The sequence below is a fragment of the Arachis ipaensis genome, chromosome B3, assembly GCF_059453495.1.
Source record: "Arachis ipaensis isolate K30076 ecotype BB chromosome B3, ASM5945349v1, whole genome shotgun sequence".
Taxonomy (NCBI): domain Eukaryota; kingdom Viridiplantae; phylum Streptophyta; class Magnoliopsida; order Fabales; family Fabaceae; genus Arachis; species Arachis ipaensis.
Genome location: NC_142438.1, coordinates 106,907,011 through 106,927,764, shown reverse-complemented (window position 1 = coordinate 106,927,764; position 20,754 = coordinate 106,907,011). Strand labels below are relative to the sequence as shown.

At 33.1% G+C, this 20,754-nt stretch overlaps 1 protein-coding gene and 1 non-coding gene across 2 annotated transcripts; both read left to right on the top strand.

The window, feature by feature from the left end:
* The first annotated feature begins 7,990 nt into the window (after window positions 1-7,990).
* On the top strand, window positions 7,991-10,028 carry LOC107630728 (uncharacterized). The gene is made up of 2 exons (XR_001618367.3): window positions 7,991-8,331; window positions 8,589-10,028. It is a non-coding gene; the product is annotated as an uncharacterized LOC107630728 (transcript).
* Window positions 10,029-13,865: 3,837 nt separating this feature from the next.
* LOC107634558 (ethylene-responsive transcription factor CRF1-like) lies at window positions 13,866-15,467 on the top strand. The gene has a single exon (XM_016338001.3). The coding sequence runs from the start codon at window positions 14,150-14,152 to the stop codon at window positions 15,107-15,109; it is 960 nt and encodes a 319-aa protein (XP_016193487.1). The 5' UTR covers window positions 13,866-14,149; the 3' UTR covers window positions 15,110-15,467.
* Window positions 15,468-20,754: the final 5,287 nt, after the last annotated feature.

Genomic DNA, 20,754 nt, shown 5'->3' with positions numbered 1-20,754 from the left:
AACATTAGACAAATAAAGAAACAGATATTGAATAACAAAAAAATCATGAAATCAACAAAGTCATAAGAATTAGAATATTGATTGACACCAAAGTCCAAATAGTGTTTGAGTATGGAAACACAACTATAGTTCACACATAAATCTTATGATTATCACAAGGTTACTAAAAAACCTTAGTTAAGGAAAAAGGTAAATGTCAGGAGTTAAGTCCAAAGGAAATTTGTAATTATAGTGTAACATATGTTTCAAACTCTGTCTTTGCTTGTACTTGTAATCAAAATAGTTGTTTATTTGTTTGTTTAGTTTTTATATTTGTACCTAATTATTTCTCTTTCTTTATGTGCATCTATGACATCGCTTTAATGCTTGCACTTATTTATAATTCTTTAAAGAAGGGTAGTATTTGTTTTCTTCACTTATATCATTATCATGATTATTTATACCCTTTTTCTTTGGTTTTCCATTTTCTATCTTCCATGGCTACACCTTTTAATATGCAAGCATCAATTGTTTCATCACTTGTAAGCATCACTTTCTCCTTTATGTATTACTTTAGTTATATGCTTCGAAATTACAGTGTTGACCCCTATAATATATAAAGTTTATAAATCATATCATATTCTTTATTGTATATTAGATACATTGCATAATGATGTGGAGTTGAAGTGTTTCCTGAAATTGGTTTTCATGTATTATTGTGAATAAAAGTTTTTGTATGAATATTACTTTTCCTAAGTAGAGTGATGATGAATAGATTTGGGTGCTGCTTTCTGATACTGTTTAGTTTTTTCCATCTTGTCCATGCTATACTATACTTTGTATCTTTTGATAAAGAATTGCTGTTGTTTTTGATTCTAGATTGTCCTTTCTTATATTTGTTTATTTTATGTCTAGCTCGTAATTTATGTGCTCTAGCTTGTAATTGCTTATGTTTGCATATTTATGTTTGTAGAAAAGAATTGTGGAGATTGAAGAACATGATGAATCCTCTAAACTATTGTCTTAAAATGATTTACTTGCTCAAACTCTCAAAAAAAAAAAAAAAAAACACGCGACTAGAGTGCGTGGCATAAGCTTCAAACCAACTTTTAGTCAACTCTTTGGTAGGAATTCACATTAGCCGAAAAATGGAGCTCAAACAAAGGGGTGCTTCTTGAACTATAGGCAGAGGTGGCAACCTAGAAATTGAAAAGAAAGGTAGTGGAGGATGAAGTAGCACTACAAAAATATCGACAGATGGCGGTGCCTTTTAGATGCCCACATGTTGAACCAGCAGAAAAGTACATTTCCTTGATTCCTACATTCAATGAGGAGCATAGGCTTCCCGGAGCACTTGAAGAAACAATGAAGTATGTGGAAGCACTTTTGATTTCTCTTAATTGAATTGTTTCAAATTCTCAAGCATTTCGGGTGTTTTATGAAATGCTTATTTGTTTTTCTTCTTATTGAATGCAATAATTCATGTTATTTAAGAATAGATTATCAATTTGTGAGGGAGGACCAAAATATGGGTGAGAATGATGACAATGATTCCTCAAATATGGTGATTTTACCATTTTAGATTTTGGAATTAGTTTATTTTATGGATTTTTATGAGCTTTGGATTTTAGCTTATTTTACTTAATATTGTTTATTTAGTGTTCTTTAATGCTAATATTTTAAGTTTAATAAAATATGATATAAATAAAATAAGTTACAGAAAAAAATGGTATAAACTATTGCAATTAGTCATTTTTTTAAATGTCATGTATGAAACTGCGGCCGTTCAAAACAGTCACATCTTTTATAAAAACCACATAAATTTGCTACTTTCAAAACCGCTGCAAATTATTTTTAAAATCCATTTACTAAAATGGCAGCAGTTTTGCAACTGCCGCAAAATCATTTATTTGATTTGTAGCGATTATATTAGCGATTCTTGTAAACTGCCGCAAAATCACATGCCCATGCCCTAAATCGCATCGCTTTTTGAACTGTTGGTATGTATTCTGCGGCAGTTCAAAACTGCCACAATTTTCCAAAAAAAAAAAACTGCCGCTATTCGACGTGTCTCTTGTAGTAATAATCTTATATAATCTACCAAAAGTCGCCTCTAAATAAAGAATTTTTATTTAAATAAAACTTTTTATTTACTAATTTATGCAATGGTCGGAAGAATTATATTTTTATGTATTATATCTCAATTTTGCAGGGTTAGACTGCAAAAATAAAGTAGAAAGCAATTTTGAAGTCACTTTCTCCAGAAAATCGAAGGAAAAAGATATGATATGAATAATGTGTTACACTACACTGCTCTTCAAGAGCTTATTGACATTTCTACTCTCTAAGAGCTACATTTCTTATTTACTCTAAAAAAAAGTATTAATAAAGATTCAAATAAAACAAAAAACAAAATTAACACTAATAAGAAAAAAATTTAAATTATGTTTTAGTTCAAATTTTAAAAATTTTGTATTTTGATAAATTTATAAATTTATAGTTAAAAATTATACTTAAAAATAATTAAAAATTATATTTTAATTCATTGGCATCAATATTATTATAGAGATTTTTTATATTGAAAAATTTAATTTAAAATATAACTTTCTAAGGTTGCAAAAGGGTTCAAACTTAGTTTTTCAAAGTTTGAAATAACTAACAACGGCATCATGATATTTTTATATAACTATTAATTTTATAAATTAAATAATAATTTCATTGGCATGTTTTAATTATTTTCTAACTCACATGTTGTATAGATTTAGTTAGTCTCTTTATATTTTTTTATTATGACTATCTTTTACTTTTAATTTTAACTTTATTTTTTAGTGAATATTATTCTAGTGAATAAGTATATTCTTATATTGGTGTTAAAGTAGTGTCAATTAAAATTAAAGAATGTACACATAGTAGAATCATCTAAAATTAGTCAAAGTTCTAATACAATGAATTTTTAATAAGAATATATATATATATATATATATAATCAGTCATAGTGTATTTATATATAAATATATATAGCTTAATTTATTTTTAATATATTTTATATTTTAATATGTATTTTATATTAATGGTTAATTTTAGTGTACATCTAACATGATTAATTTTTAATATATTATAATGTAATCATATCTATCTCAAAGTATATATTTGGGTAAATCACACAAACAAATCAAATAGGATCAATATTACACAAATATCTTAAAATAAAATGGCTTATATGCATGTCTGATTTTATTTCTATATAAATCAAATAAACTAAATTCGATTTATATTTTTTCAATGTAAATCGAATCAACTACTTCTGCAACAGATATATGTCGATTTAGTAGTGATACAGATTATTGACATTTTCATATTACTTTTAAAACATAAATGTTAATAAAGAAATACCCCCATTTAGATTCAAATAAAATATATAAAAAAAAAATCAAAGCGAATAAGAGTAGAAATTCAACTTTTGTGTTTTAGTTCAAATTTCAGAAAATCTACATATTTATAAACTTATGAATATAAAACGGAATATTAAATGATTTCTAAAAATTCATTAAAATCATCATTTGACTCATTAGTATCTAAAAAATTATTATTGGGACTTTTGATGTTGAAAAAATTAATATAAAGTATAGCCCTCCAAAATGGCATAGGAGTTAAAATTGAAATTTTTTCAGAGTAAAAAATAACAGATACTTATACAATATATAAATTGACCAACTATATTTATACAATATCTTACAGAAACAATTAAAATACTATATCAATTAAATTATCATTTAATTTATGAAATTAAGTATAAAACTTATGTTTTGATGATTTTATGCTCTGAAAAAATCCAAGTTAGAAGTAACGTCATCAAAGCAATAAGTTCTATACTTAATTTTACAAATTAAATGATAATTTAATTGATATAGTATTTTAATTATTTCTCAAATTACATATTGTATAACTATCAGTTACTTTTAATTCAAGTTTATATTCAAGTTTTAACTTCTATGCCACATTGAAAGACTATACTTTATATTAATTTTTTTACATCAAAAATCCCGATAATAATTTTTTAGCTGCCAATGAGTCAAATTATGAATTTTAATGAAGTTTTAGAAATTGTTTAATGTTCTGTTTTACATTTATAAATTTATAAAAATGTAACACTACAAGAATTTGACAAATTAGCGACGACTTTTTGCAAGAAATATTTTTTGTCACTAATCCGTCACTAACTTACGAGGAATTAGTGACGCACTAACGTCAAAAATAATGAGCGGTCTCATACTATCCGAACTTGAGAAAAGTGACTGAGTAGCGAGAGATTCACGAGTAAGTTTATTTCTCGCAAATTGGCTTTTGTAGCTAAAAAAGAGCGAAAAAATTTTCTCGCTAATTTGTCACAAATTAATTAGCGAGTGACAATGTTCTAGCAAATTAGTCACTTAGAGGTTCAATTGAATAAAAGTAAAGTAGTGAGGGATATTATTGTCACTGTTCCGTCGCAAATGTTTGATATACAATTAGCGAGAAACAATTCACACACTAGTTCGCGCTAAATAAACTTTCTGCGAAAAGGCTAATTAGTGAGGAACAATGTTCCTAGCTAATCCGTCTCAAAGACTTGAAATATATTTTGTGATGGACAATTTTCTAGCTAATTTGTCACCAAAGTTTTTATTTTTTAGTGAGCAACTAGTTTCTCGCTAATTTGTCGCATGAGATTGTAAAATTCAAAATTAGGGTAGCAACAGAAAATAGTCGTCACTAACTCGTCGCAACAGATAAATCATTCAGCTAGGGAAGTGTTCCTTGCTAATTAGTCGCTAAAGTGGAAATACGAATATTAAGCGCCTAGGACCTAAGCAGTGAGAAATTTGCGACCGTTTAATAACTGACATACTTCATTCGCTGATTTCAAGTCATTGATTAGCAGGCAAAATACACTTGTCGCAAGTTTAATTTAGCGAGCGACTTGGCAACTGCAATCTTGTCGCAAAGCAAAAGCTATATCCTAGCTATTTTGTAGTAAATTACTCGCTAATCTCGTTGGAGATCCTCGCAGAGTTATAACAAATCCAAAGCTAATCAAGAATTTTTTAGAAGTAACTGGTTGCAATTGAGTCACTAATCAAAAGCTTATTTAGTGAGGAATTAGCGACCGCTTAACAACTGATAGATTTTCTTTGCTTATTTCATGTTGTTATTAATTTGTGAGGAAAAACGTTAGTCCTTATTCCGTCATTACTTTAACTAGCGGCTCACCAGATACTATCGTACCTGTTCAGCCGTTTTTCTATTGAGTTTAAGAAATTAATTTGATATTTTTATTTTAAAATTATAAACTTAATATTAATAATTAAAAATAAATTTATAAAAAAGATAAAATATATTAAATTATTTAACATGTAAAATCCATAAAATAAATAAATTTAAATTAAAAACTAAGATTAAAAAAAATATTAGGTTGTTATTATATGTAACAAAATCAATATAAACACTTACTAATATTATTTAAAGATTAGTTACTTATAAATATTATTACATTTATTTATTTTCTCAATCCTATTTAATTAGAAACAAATTTAAAAATTTATATGCAAATCATTTTTTATCTCCGTCTATAATTCTAATAGATAAAAAAATGTATTTCTTCAATCTTATCTTAAACATCTTTAATTATCTTTAATTTTATTATTTTTTAAAATTATTAATTTTTATTTTGATTATATCATCTCATCATATTATACACTATCCTTTTCTCTTTTTATTCTTTATATATGTATAATTATTATTGTCTTTGATTAATATAACTGTCATTTTAAAAATTGGTCAAAAATATAATTATCAGTTAATTTTCCTTCCTTCTCTTTACAGTTACCTTTTTATTTTACACATAGCTTATATCCTTATTGTCTTCATTATTCTACTGAGTACATGTAGTACTCTTTTTCTATCTTTTTTCCACTTAATAAAAAAACATAATGATAGATATGTGTATGGAGAATGAAAATAATGAAAATAAAAATAAAAAATTTTAAAAGAATAATGAAACTAATGATGATAATAAAATATTAAATATAAAATTTAAAAAAATTAGCAATTAAAATTATGCGAAAAAAGAGTTATTTAAATTTAAATTTTTACATCTGCTTCAAATTAAATAAGATTGAGAAAATAAATAAATTTACAAATATTTATAAATTTTTATCTTGATTGTTACATATAATAACAATGTAATGATAATGTAATTTGTCACAATTTTTTTACTAATCTAAAGCTATTTTAAATGAGAGAATAATTAAAGTCCCAAAGTCGTGACTAATAATTAGCTAACTAATTTTTAATAACTAATAACTTACAATATTCTAGCAAGATGTTAATTCTAAAAACTTTCACAAACAACACAAATTAAAAGCTTTTTTCTTAAAAAAGATTTTTTTCCAATTATATCACAAATTTGTTGTTATTTTTAATGAGAAGTTTACTGTTTGAAATTAATATAATTTAATGACAAGTATAAAAATTTAATATTTTTAGAAAATGTGACATAATATTGATAATTTTCAACCACAAACTATACTAGAAAAATATATAATAGATAAGATAATTAAATTATTATATATGAGGATTTATTTGCATATAATTGTACAAATTTTATTATTAATTAGAATTATTTTGGAATTCATTCAATAAAGATTAATCTGAGTTAGCTCTTGTATTAATTAGGATCGTCAAAATGAGCCAAATCCGTCGAACTAGCTCGTATACTTGACTTAAATAGATGAGTATTTGACTCTAAAATCAAACTCGTAAAAATACAAGTCTAAACAACTTAGTTCAATTAACTAGAAAAATAGCAAATTAAGCTAGCCGACTCCCAGACCAAACTGATGCCTCTTATGTTTTTTTTTTTTTAAATAAACTAATATATTTATTTTTGTGAATTCGACTTGAAATCCGACCAACTCCTAAAAAAAAAAGTAACACGGTAAACTTAAAATATTTTTTTGTGGCTAATTTTTTTTTTTAAATTGTTCACCCCCAAAAAATTGGAGTTTTTTCCAATATTCTTTGCTCAGGTTCAATGTGATCAAAACCTATTAGAGCTTTCAGAAGCTTGATTGCTGTTCCAAAATTCCAAATTTTTCAAATTAAGCTTGTTATTATCGTCTTCGTGAGGATGTTGGGAGTCCGTCAAAGTTATAGGAGGTCTAGTAGATCTAAGTCACATGAAACCTAGACAAGGAACCCAAATCTTAACAAATTAATGTGCAAAATTAACATGTTGTTCATAGAAATCATTGAGAGATTAATGTGAGTTACTATTATAAATTTTGGGGTTCTTAACTCAAATATATCTTTACCATTTTTATTTTTTTTTATGGTATTTCTTAACTCGACAAGTTAAGAATTAATATGTTACGTATCTGAGTTATGTTTAATAGTTTGTCACTAGTCAATGAATTGTTGCATACACGAGATGTCGAGATGAGATTCGAATAGTGAATACTTACTATTTGTTTATGTAATATATATTGTTCTATAAATTATACTTTAAATAATTTTTTATATACAAAGTATCTAATAATGTATATTTAAATTGAGATGATTTATGAGATTTTAGTTATGGATACATAAATTATAAAATATAAAAATATTTTTAAATTAAAATAATAATACAAATGATTTTAATTTATTTATTTTAATATAAAATCATTGACATTTATATAAAATATTTTTCTATTTATTAAAAAATTTTTATTTATCCTATAAAATATTTTTTAAAATTTAAATTCGTTTTTAAAAAAATCAAAATAAAAATTTGAAAACAAAAAAATTATAATGACTCAAAATTAAAAAAAAGCGCTTAATTTCAAAAATAAAAAATACACGTATAAGTGCCTTTTTCATTATTTCATATACGTACGAGCGCCATCTTCAATACTTTAAACCAAAAATGGAAAATTTTATTATTTTAATAGTAATTTTCTTTTGTCATTATCATTGTAGCCACTTTCTTAAAAACAGAAAGACAAATAAAAAATATTGCTTAAAACAACTCAAAATGACCTAACCCTCGTTGATATTGTCTCCTCCATACCTCCTGTGCCGAAAATCAGTCTCCCACATCCAGTCAAAGACTCAGCGTCCCCTATCGTCCTCCTGTTGTTCCGCCATCGGCGCTGCCAGACAGCACCAACCCTGGCTTGCATCCCGTGACCCTTTCCTTTTCCTCTCCCTTCCTCTTAGCGCTTCTTTGTCTTCGTCGTCCTCTCCGGCAAGGCTCCACGCAGTAACAGGCCAGCAGCAACTCAAATTTCAGGATCCCCAACCGAGAAGGCAATTCTTTCTTGGGCCGTGAAGGTTGGTCCTACTAATTAGTTAGCTTGTTGGTATATATGTATGTATTGATGTATTGGTTTTGAAGATGAACTTAATTAATCGATTCATGGCAATTGGGGATGAATTTTGATCTTACCAGATCAAATTCGACAGTTCTCCATGTCTTCCCCTTCAATTTTGAGAAAAAGCGAGGCAGTCTTCCATCTTTGGATCTTTAATTGTATATTTTTTTGCTTATACTTATAGTTCAAGACCGTCTTTTGCTATGTTCCTTTTAGGCAGATAATGGTCTTTCTATGAGCATCCAAGAAACTGAAGTTGCAAAAGAAAGCTATGATATTATAATTCTTGATGATAACTTGGCATCAGTAGTAAAGGTAACTAACCCAAACCACATGCATGATCATCTGTTTATAATTAATTAAACTGTTTTGTGTGTTTGTGCGGGTAATTTCATTCAGTTCCAGCTCACTGTTAACATTGCTGCTCTTGTAATGAATGTTGTGGCCACGGTATCTGCTGAAGAAGTTCCTTTAAATGTAGTTCAAGTGAACCACCATTTCCTCACTCTTTAATTTGCAGTTATATGTTAAGTTTAGTTTTGGTTTAATTTGCTTACATGCAACTTTTGTGGGTTAACCTGATCATGGACACTCTTGGAGCCCTTGCACTAGCTATGGAACCACCAACTGACAGCCATATGCGCATATCACCAGTTGGCTGAAGGTTTGTATTGCTTCATTTGGATCTGATTTCTGCATTTTAGAATGTCTCTCGCCTTAATTTCACACCCTGTGCTCTTGCTCGATCTTTTAGGGAATCTCTTAAAACTAATGTCATGTGGAGGAACTTAATCATACAGGTAGTAGCTAGAGTACATCATTCTTAATACTGTGCCGAGAAATTAAACTTGCACACTGTCCTGTTGTAGATCATCATTCATTTGTGTGTAGCCTGGAAACATATTACATATGCCTCTTTGGATCCTGTCACTTTATGATCTTTTATATATTTGCTTTCCCGGGCTATCTATCAAGTGACCATTCTTCTCATTCTTAATTTTGGTTGGCAAAGTATTAATCTAGGTGATGATCAATATTCTAAATCTCACTCCTTACAAGTGAAGAATACTTTAATATTCAACACATTCATTCTATGCCAAGTAAGTAGTGAAAACCTATTTAATTAATTATTTAATTTGGAGATAAATCTGCGATTTCTTTATACAATGTGTCTCTGTCCCAACCCCTTCCCTTGCAACAAAATAACTTTATAGTGCAATATTATACAGAATACCAGATTCTTATTGGGATAGTTGTTGTTGTAATGTTTTGACTCAGATATTTAACGAGTTCAATGTAGAAAAATAGATCAAATGAATGTCTTCAAGGGAGTGACTAAGAATCGTCTCTTCATGGAAATTGTTGGAGTGACATTTGTTCTTCAGGTGAACAGGCATTCAATTGTTATTCTAAATTAATCAACAGTGCTATTGAGTCCTTAGATGGCGCGGTAAACATGCATATCTACTCCTATTATTCCGTTTGCTAATCACAAATAACAATTTAATGAGTTTGAACTTGTCCATTTGTATGTTACATTGTAAGTGTAATGGGTTGCCGTGGTATCTACTTTTCATCATATCATTGTTTGATTATTTTGTATTTAGTTATTTATTCTTTTGTTCTTGAAAACATGATGAAGTTAATATTTCTGCATTTTCTTATTGCTATATGTATATACTTTTCTTTTATTTTTTTTTGAACTAAAGAGCTCAACACTTAGGTGGAGCAAAGAAACAAACAGCAAAATAAAAAAATAATTTCAATGTCATCTTTGGCATAGCCATCAACAACATGGATTATCTACCATACCATGCTGCAGCACATGAGAAAGTTTGAGCCACACAATCAATGACTCCTGTTGTCTTGCTCTGAAATATAGCATCATTCCAACGTAACCAAATGTTCCATATAGCTGAGAAGAACCCAACTAGCCAAAACTTATGCCTCTCTTTTCTCATCGACATTGATCTCTAACTCTCAAAGTGCTCTTTTAGAGTACCGGAGGCAGTCCACACCTGTCCAAATTCTGAGATCCATGCACACCACACCTGCCAAGAGTACTCACAAGTAATAAACAAGTGTTGTATATTTTCAATATCTTTCTTGCACAACACACACATTATCATTCTGTGGTAAGATTCCCAACCGATTTAGCCGGTCCTTTGTATTGACTCGGCCTACCAACACAAACCAAGTGAACAACTCGACTCGAGGTGGAACTGAACCTCTCTAAATTTTCTTTGTGAATCTGAATCTCAGAAGCTCCGCATCCAACGTCTCTTCCTGCACGACTTGCACAAATGAGTTAGTTGAATAAACACCTTCCTTGTCAAATTTCCACACGACTCTATCCTGCACTTCTGCTATCAATTTAATAGATTGCAAGACAAGAAGCATCTGGTCCAAAGTATCTATCTCCCATTGACGTAGTTCCCTCCTCCATTGAAAGTGCCAAACCCACTCAATCCCATCCTAGAACTCGCAATCCTCAATTACTGATCCTTTTTAGTTTGAAACCAAGAAGAGTCTCTAAAAGGAGTCTTTCAACTTTTCCACTTGGAGCCATGTATCCTCCCAAAATATGGTAGATCTACCATCCCCTACTTCCATAGCAAGGTCATCAATCATCTTCTGCCTTACATGTTACTCTTTTATTTGCACTTGACATATGTCTCTCCACGGTTCTCCTCTTTCTGGTAGTTTCTGAGTTGACAGCAAGTGATTTGGGTTCAAGCTATTACAAGAGCATACAATCTTCTTCCATAGGGGACAATCCTCCTTTGAAAAATGCCACCACCATTTAAACAGTAAAGCTGCATTACGGATTACCGCATCACCCACCCCCAATCCTCCTAGCTTCTTAGGTGCCTGAATCATCTCCCACTTCACGAGAGCCATTCCAGGCCGTCCATCCTCCTTTCCCTAGAAAAACCTCCACTGTAGAGAAATGATTCTTTGAGCAACTGCATTTGGCATCTTATACAAGCTCAAGTAATAAACAGGCAGGCTATTGATTACCGACTTAATGAGTACCAACTTTCCAGCCTTACTTAGAACCTTTGCTTTCCACAAGCTGAGTTCCTCTTCCACTTTATCTATAACCAGCTTCCAAGTTTTTACCAGCCGCGGATTTTCTCCTAGACTAATACCAAGATTCCTCACCGGTAAGGCTGCCTCCTGACTACCAAGTAACTGACACATTCGTCTTACCCACTCCTGGCTGCAGTTCACCGGTATCAAGTTGGATTTCTCAAAGTTAATGCTCAACCTAGACATCATTTCAAAGCACCTCAGCAACCTCTGATAGAGTTAGCGATGAGTCTGCTGCGATAGAGTTTGTCATTAATCAGTGACTACCTTTTAGTCTATTTCTTTTATGGAATTAGCTTTTAATTTAGTGATGTATTTGCGACTATCTATTCAGTCGCTAAAAATTTTTTCGAACGAATTAGCGACTATTATGTTTGCATCACTGATCTGCAACTTGTAATTAGCGAGGAAAGCATTGGTTGCTAGGCAGTAGCTAATCCATCACAAATTATATTTTGCGTCAGATTAGCGATGATTTTACGACTCTTTTTGTAGTAGCTAATCGGCCATATTTTTGTAGTGTAGATTTTTTGAAATTTAAACTACAACACAAAAGTTAGATTTCTATTCTTATTCGTTTTGATTTTTTTGATATTTTATTTCAATCTAGCTAAATGGGGGTATTTTCTTATTGACGTTTATATTTTAAAGTTAATATACGATATGTCAATAATTTGTATCAGTAGTAAATTAAATCAACTAGATTCGATTTACATGTATATGTTGCAGAATAGTAAATTAAATCAAATTAATTCGATTTACTATTGATATAGCATATATAGTAAATTAAATCTACATTGAAAAAATATAAATTTATATAGATTTATTTTAGAACATACATGTAAGCTAATTCACTTTAGGATATTTGTGTGATTTTAATCCTCAAATGATTGAATTACCTTATATATTTTCCATTACTTTTTATGGTGCTTAATTTCTTTTTTTTTAAATTATCTTTTTTAATGCATTAAAATATCACAAAACATGCTTTATTGTTTTAAAATATCTAAATTTAAGGCTAGTTAATAAAACGTTAAAATATTTACCAATCTTAACCAATTTTATATTTTCTTTGTAGGATTTAAATTTAATATGTGACATTTGTACTCATATTAAAATTATTATTAATAAAACTTTTAAACTTTGTATATTGTTCATATAAAAAATTTTAATAGATACTCTTAGAATATATATTAACTAAATTCTTAAAATTTTTACCAACATCTCCTAATGATATATGTTAAGAGTATCATAAGAAAAAAAATTAATAATGAATTTGCTTAATCAAAATGGAAATGGTTGTTGAAGTAATTATGGAGTATTAGTCGAGTTGAAACTTGAAAGTGGCACAACTTGCGGTTACCTCTTTTCAGTCAAAGGAAGTGGAAGACTGATATGATACAGAGAGTGTCATGTCACGTGATTGGTATGCCTTCTGTCGACTCCACGTGTCATCTGATTATTGGATGTATAAACTGCTGCGTTTCGTAAATGTCTATCGTCCGGTATCTACTTATCTCATCAGTCATCACCCATCACCTCACCAACCGGTAACAAATAAAAACAAACTGCATGCTTTTGTTTTGTTTAAATACATAATTTTTATGTTACAGAGATTAAACGGTGGTTAACAAGTAGGGCCGTTAGAGTTAGATTTTCAGAGTTTCAGAATTCAGAGTTTGATGATAGAATATCTCGTATCATTTCTCCTTCCATTTCAGTTGCTTTTCCTTCGCAAATAGTACACACAGACTTGGCGATTTTTGCTGAAATTAGTCAAATTACACCTGCTAGAATTGAAGCACAAGGTTCTCTCAGTTCATTCGGTTCAAAACTTATATAGTAGTAAGGAATATATGAACAAGAAGCGCAGTTATTCGATTTCGGCACTATTTACTTAATTTATTTACCCTTCTTTTTCCGGTAAAGGTGCCGTTAAAATCATTATTTTGACGTGTTATTATTTTTTTAATTGTGCCTACAAACTTTTTCCGGAAAATTTGTTTCTCCTTTTGTTCCATTGGGCTCCCTCCCACTTGCGCTGCTGTGTTCTTCTGAGGTCTGTCTGTTGTCTTTTGTGTGTCCACGCTTAAACAGTGGTATCTGTATCTAGTCATGCACGCTCTTATATGTTATTCTCTTCCCTTTTGAACCCCATACCATACCATAACTTTTCTTGGAATTTAATTTTCGCTTTTTATTAAATTATTTAACTAAAGCGAATTTTAATTATATTTTTTAAAAGAGTTAAAATGAAAAACTCTAACAAAAAAAAAAACGTTTATCTTTTTAATATTATTAATGCATTGAATATGTTTTTTATTAAGGCTTTTGGAAGCAAAAACAATCAGCAGTGTTAAGCTAGTATTTAAATTTAAATTGATAGATTCATGGATGGTATGGGAAGTATGTGTGAAGTGTGATTACTGATTAGTCTCACCTTTTAAGCATCTCTCTCCGACGTGTTCTTTCTTAGCTTTCTCCTCTCCTTTGGCCCCCTTTCCTCTCCTTTATTATCTTCTTTTCTTTATTCTCTCCATTCTCCAAGGAATCTATCTCACATTCACACTCACACTCGCTCACAAACACATAACCTTTTCTCCTCTTCTTCCATTTCACTCTTCCAGACTACTCACCCCTCTACACTCTCAACACTGCATACAACAACAACAACAAACATATACATGGCTGCAACTACTGCTTTTTCTTGTTCTGCTTCTTCTTCTTCTTCTTCTTCTTCTTCTTCTTCTTCTTCTTCTATGAAGCACACTACTCAGCACCTCAACCGAACCAAACTCCTCATGGAACAACAACACCCAACCAAGCATCCATATCCTAAACTCATACGAATACGCGTCACCGATGCCGACGCCACCGATTCGTCCAGCGACGACGAACCACCTACCCACTCCTCCACCCGCCGCCGAGTCAAGAACTTCGTCAACGAGATCACCATTGCCTCCTCCGCTCAAGAAGCCAGCGCTACACTCGCTTCCAACAAGAGAAAGAAGAAGGCCAAGTCTACCGCTGCCATCGCAGCTCCGCCCAGCCGCCGGCGTCAGTCAAAGGCCTTCTCCGGGAAGAAGTTCCGGGGAGTGAGGCAGAGACCATGGGGCAAGTGGGCTGCTGAGATAAGAGACCCTTCTCGCCGCGTTAGGTTGTGGCTGGGAACCTACGACACCGCCGAGGAAGCCGCCATGGTGTACGACAACGCTGCCATTCAGCTTCGTGGCGCCGACGCTCTCACGAACTTCATCATTCCGCCGGCGCAGTGCTTGGCGGAGGATAACAATTCCAGCGAAGAAGAATGCACTCCAATCAGCAACAAGAAGGAGAAGAACATGTTGTCTCCCACTTCGGTTCTTCTTCGGTGTTGTTCGGAAGAAACAGAATGCGCAACCGCCACCAGTGAAGAATATGAGTATCAGAGCGAGTCAATGTTTCCGATTCCGAACGATTCACTCTTTGATTTCCAAACAGAGGAGCTTTTCAGCGATGATTTTTCAAGTGTGTTTTTGAGCTCGATTGACGAGACTCTTTTGGATTTCGGTTTCAAGAGTAGTAGTCCTTGGTACATAGATTATGATGGCACTTTCCAAGAGATTGCGGATTTCTTTGTCTCCGATCCTCTTGTGGCTCTCTGACTACTCACTCTTATTCCATTCTTGTTCTTCCTTACTTGCATCGCCATTTCAAAGAAGAACGGGCAAGTTTTGTATCGGCGGGAAACAAATGTTGCAACTTGCAAGCAGTTTTGTTTTAATTAATTTCACTTAGTCCAACATCAATGTATGTATTATTAGTCTTCACTCTTCAGTTTGGTTGTATCTGTGTTCTAGTGTAGTGCGGTCCACCCTAAAATATGTATGTTTTGATTTTAGTTGTGCAAATTCATGATTTTGGCAATTTGAAGGGTCTATTTTTGTGTTAATTGGTAAATGAATCATAGATGAAATGAAAGGCTCACACGCACATCTACCGTGAGCAGTGAAGTTGTACGTATGTCCTCCGTCCAGAGTACTTGAGATGAGGAATTTATCTTTTCAGTTTTCTCCGTATTTATTTGTGTTGCGGCCTCTACTTAATGCCTTCAGCTACAAACTCACCAAATATTCAAATCTTGCCAACAACTTTAATTTCTTACCAGAAATTTTTGCTGGGGGTCGTTTCGTTAATCAGGGTAAACTCACAACTACCCATGGTTATTATTTACATGCCCATTCAATTCATCGCTACGTTTTAGGGATTCAATTCCGACATAAAAAGGTTAATTTGAACATCTACAGCTGGTAATAATATTCAGAGACTGTACTCTGTCAGTTGTTTTCTCATTTTTTTAGTGTTTTCAGATTACCACAAGATGAAGTCATTTTGTTTACTTTCTTTTATAAAAGAGAAGATGAAACATTTTTATTTTTGGCACCACTCGAAGGGAAAGCCAAATTTAACATATTAATGTGCATCTTTTCCGTTTCTATTTTCTGTTTCGGCCAGATTGAGCCTTGTCCCGAACTTCCCAGAAAAAAGCAAAAGGGGAAAAAAAAATCTGAGAGGATCATTGAGATGCCAAGTGGCAAATAAAACCGTCATTTGAGGTTGAAACTTGAAAGAGACCGTAGAAAGTTGGAACGATGAAATTCTTATTCTTATTCAAATTGAATATTGTTACCCTTAAATTATGTATAATCGCCTGTGCTTTATTTATTATATTTTATTTTGCGCATCTTGTATATTTCATTTTAGTTTATTGTCGAAAATCAATCGTAATTGAAGAAAAATAGGGTTAGCAAAATATAAAATAAGAAATTTGTTCCAAGCGTTATCTGAAACGTTGATTTGGGCCTAGACATGAGGTTCATATCTCTTTGTATGGCAGCGTCCGACTTGTTGATGTCGAGATGCCGCCTGTCTGAGTTTCTTGTGAGGAGGTGAGGGTGGTACCTGTAAGAGACTTCGATCCTTAAGTTAGCAAGAGTTTTAGGCAGATTTTTAGTAGAGTCGATAACCACCTTTGTTTGGAGTAATTCCATCTTTATTGATGGATAACTATTCACTTTATCTTGGGAGTTTGCTGGCATCTATCTTTTAGAGGAGATAGAGATTGTAGGAGAGATTTCTGAAAGGCAATTACCTGTTTGGACAGTTAGAGTTGGGCTCCTTTGCAGTATTCGACCTCTTTAAAGAGGTTGGGTGAGGGAGGAGATCTTTTCCTGGATTGGGCTGACAATCCTTATTGGACATGGCTTTAATTTATTGGGTCAGGGTAAGAATAGTGCCCTTGCTGGAGTCCGAGCTTTATACTAAGTCGGGCTCGAACATTATGTGGCTTCTTCTTGGACATCAGGTACCTCGCCTTTCCAGAGGCCAGGTACTTGACGTGTTTTGAAAATTTGAACGTTTTCCTCTTCAAGTGAGGGGCAAATGTTGCACGGCAGTTTTTCTTGAAATTCGTGCACGTTTTAAAGAGGAGTTAAGAGTCATTATGCCCCTTTGTTCCTTATAAAAGCGTTTTTGGCTCTTCTTCCCTTTTTCAAACTGTTGAAAGCTTTTCATTTTCTTCTCTCTTCGCAAAAACCTTTCTTCTTCTGTTCTTGCCTTCTAGTCGTTCTTGATTCCAAGATTTCTTCATCTTGGATCTTTTAAAGATTTTGCTTTGTGGAGAGGAATGTTCGTGACTTGCGGTGTTGACGTGCCCCTTCTTCTTTGAATTTTCATCAAGGTTAGTGCTTCTGTTTATGTTATCAGTAGTTTTACGTTTTATTTGTGGTGTGGCTGTTTTGAATGAATAGAGATGCTAGCAATGTGCTTCTTGGATTTTGGTGGTAGTCTTACTTGTTTTCTTTGGGACTTTTGTTGATTATCGTCGTTTACTCTGAAGGATTTTTTGTAACCATTTTTGTTGACTGCGTCACAACAGCTTTTTGTTGATTGAATCACCGTTGGTTATTTGGGACTTTTCTGAGTTTTTGTGAAACTATACTGCAATTGTTTGTTTGCTGTCATAATGCCACCAATGGTGTTGCTGCTATGTTGTTACTGATAGCATAGGAAGGACGCCGTTTTGGCGCTTTTTGTGGAAATATATTAAAAATGGCTTTTGTTGGTTTTTACTTGCTTTTGACCGACCTCTTTTGGACGACGTCTGAGTTGTTGGAGTAACGACTTCTTTATTTTGCATCTGTAGGTATAGCTTATATGTCGCATGCTGTAGTTCATGTAGACCAAAGTTCTCGCTAACCTCCTAAATTGGGTAGATACCACTATTCTTTCCTATGTTCCCGTAGTTGATAAGGAATATTGCGATACCTTCCATAGGCATCATAAGATCTGTGAGAACAGAGAAGATGGGAGGAACTATGAGTTAGTAGTACCCAATCCCGAAGAGAGGATTTGCTTTCCTCTTTTAGACAAGTCGGACCGGCCTTTCTTCTATGCCTACGATTGTTTTTTTTACCAAATTAGGTGTTTCAATCCCTTTCACTGATTTTGAGATAAATGTTCTTTGCGCTTGCAATGTTGCCCCTTCCCAACTTCACCTGAACTCTTGGGCTTTCTTAAAAATTTTTCAGCTTCTATGTCGAGAGTTGGGAGTCCGACCTTCCACGAAGGTCTTCTTTCATTTGTTTGTTTTGATCAAACCCGGGACGATGAAAGGTAAGGCATCCTGGTTTTTCTTTCGTGCCGTCCATGTTAAGAAAGTTTTTGCCATCTTTGATGAGTCTTTTCATGATTTTAAGAATTACTTCTTTAAGAAAGTTTTTGCGCTCCTTTCTTTCCTTTCTTAAAAACGAAGTGCTTAGCCATTCTGGATGATCCCACTAGGTGATTGCCACATATACCATTGTGTACGTCTTCCAGGATTTCCTGTGTGTGGGGAGTCGAAGCGTACTTCAAGAGGGGTGTTGAGATCCCTCTTTTGTATAGGACATTGTGTACCAATGTGTATTTTGCGCCTCTTTTACGAGTTTTCTGGCCTCTTTTTCATCATTGGGGAGGATATCGAATTTAAGGGAGTTGACTATGGGGGTCATCCATCCTAAATTTTGATTTGATATGGTAATTACCTCCGAATTGTCTTCCCCTTTTGATATTGATGGTGCTTATAGAGTTTTCTGAATAAGGTTTCTATTGTTGCCCCCTGGCTTGGTGCTGTTAGTTTGGAGAGGGTGTCAACTTGGACGTTTGATTATCGGGCTATATGTCAGACATCTCCTTCTGTGAAGTGTGCCAACTGATATCGGGCTTCATCCAATTACTTTTTCATAGTGGGATCTTTGGCTTGATAGATGCCGTTAACCTACGAAGTGATTACTTGAGAATCACTGAACACTATCAACCTTTCAGCCCCCACTTCTTTAGCTAGTTTCAAGCCAGCAAGTAAGGCTTCATACTCTACTTGATTATTAGAGGCAGGGAACTCGAATCTTAGCGAAAGTTCTATTCGAGTTCCTTGGTCACTTTCTAAGATGACACCAGTCCCACTGCTGGCTTTGTTGGATGACCCATTGATGAGCGGATATTTTATACGCTTTTTGGGGTTAATTTCATATAGTTTTTAGTATTATTTGGTTAGTTTTTAGTATATTTTCATTATTTTTTAGGCAAAATTCATATTTCTGGATTTTATTATGAGTTTGTGTGTTTTTATGTAATTTCAGGTATTTTCTGGCTGAAATTGAGGGAGCTGAGCAAAAATCTGATTCAGGCTGAAAAAGGACTGCTGATGCTGTTGGAGTCCAATTGGCAGGCTACAGGAATGGATTTTCAGAAGCTACAGGAGTCCAATTGGCGCGCTTCCAATTGCGTTGGAAAGTAGACATCCAGGGCTTTCCAGCAATATATAATAGTCCATACTTTGCTCAAGGATAGACGACGTAAACTGGCGTTCAACGCCAGTTCCATGTTGCAGTCTGGCGTCCAGTGCCAGAAACAGGTTACAAGTTGAAGTTCAATGCCAGAAACAGGTTACAACCTGGCGTTGAACACCCAAAACAGCCCAGGCACGTGAGAAGCTTAAGTCTCAGCCCCAGCACACACCAAATGGGCCCCAGAAGTGGATTTCTGCACTATCTATCATAGTTTACTCATTTTCTGTAAACCTAGGTTACTAGTTTAGTATTTAAACAACTTTTAGAAATTTATTTTGCATCTCATGACATTTTAGATATGAACTTTGTAATCTCTGACGGCATGAGTCTCTAAACTCCATTGTTGGGGGGGGTGAGGAGCTCTGCTGTGTTTCGATGAATTAATGCAACTATTTCTGATTTCCATTCAAACATGCGTGTTCCTATCTAAGATATTCATTCGCGCTTAATTATAGAGAAGGTGATGATCCGTGACACTCATCACCTTCCTCAATCCATGAACGTGTGTCTGACAACCACCTCCGTTCTACATCAGATTGAATGATTATCTCTTAGATTCCTTAATCAGAATCTTTGTGGTATAAGCTAGATTGATGGCGGCATTCATGAGAATCTGGAAAGTCTAAACCTTGTCTATGGTATTCCGAGTAGGATTCTGGGATTGGATGGCTGTGACGAGCTTCAAACTCGCGAGTGTTGGGCGTAGTGACAGACGCAAAAGGATCAATGGATCCTATTCTAGCATGAGTGGGAACCGACAGATGATTAGCCGTGTAGTGACAGCGCACGTGGACCCTTTTCACTGAGAGGACAGATGGTAGCCATTGACAACGATGATCCACCAACACACAGATTGCCATGAAAGGAACTTTGCACTTTTTCATGCATGAGGGAAGAGGAATACAAGAGAAAAGTTGAAATTCAGAAGACAAAGCATCTCCAAAACCCCAACATATTCTCCATTACTGCATAACAAGTAACCTTTAATTCATGCTCTCTTGTTCATTTGCAAGTCAACTAATAACCACAAATTAATATCCTGACTAAGAGTTGCAAGATAACCATAGCTTGCTTCAAACCAACAATCTCCGTGGGATCGACCCTTACTCACGTAAGGTATTACTTGGATGACCCAGTGCACTTGCTAGTTAGTGGTACGAGTTGTGAAAAGTGTGATTTACAATTCGTGCACCAAGTTTTTGGCGCCGTTGCCGGGGATTGTTCGAGTTTGGACAACTAACGGTTTATTTTGTTGCTTAGATTAGGAAAAATTTTTCTTTTTGGTTTAGAGTCTTCTATTATTGTTTTTGGCTGAAAATTTCTTTTTAAAATCCTTATTTTCTTTTTTTTTTAAATTTTTCAAAAATTTTATAAACTGATAATTGAGTTTTTTTCTGTTTGAGTTTAGTTTCATATTTAAG

What these genes read in the sequence shown, in the direction of transcription:
- LOC107634558 (XM_016338001.3), top strand. Translation starts at nt 14,150, where the DNA reads ATGGCTGCAACTACTGCTTTTTCTTGTTCTGCTTCTTCTTCTTCTTCT.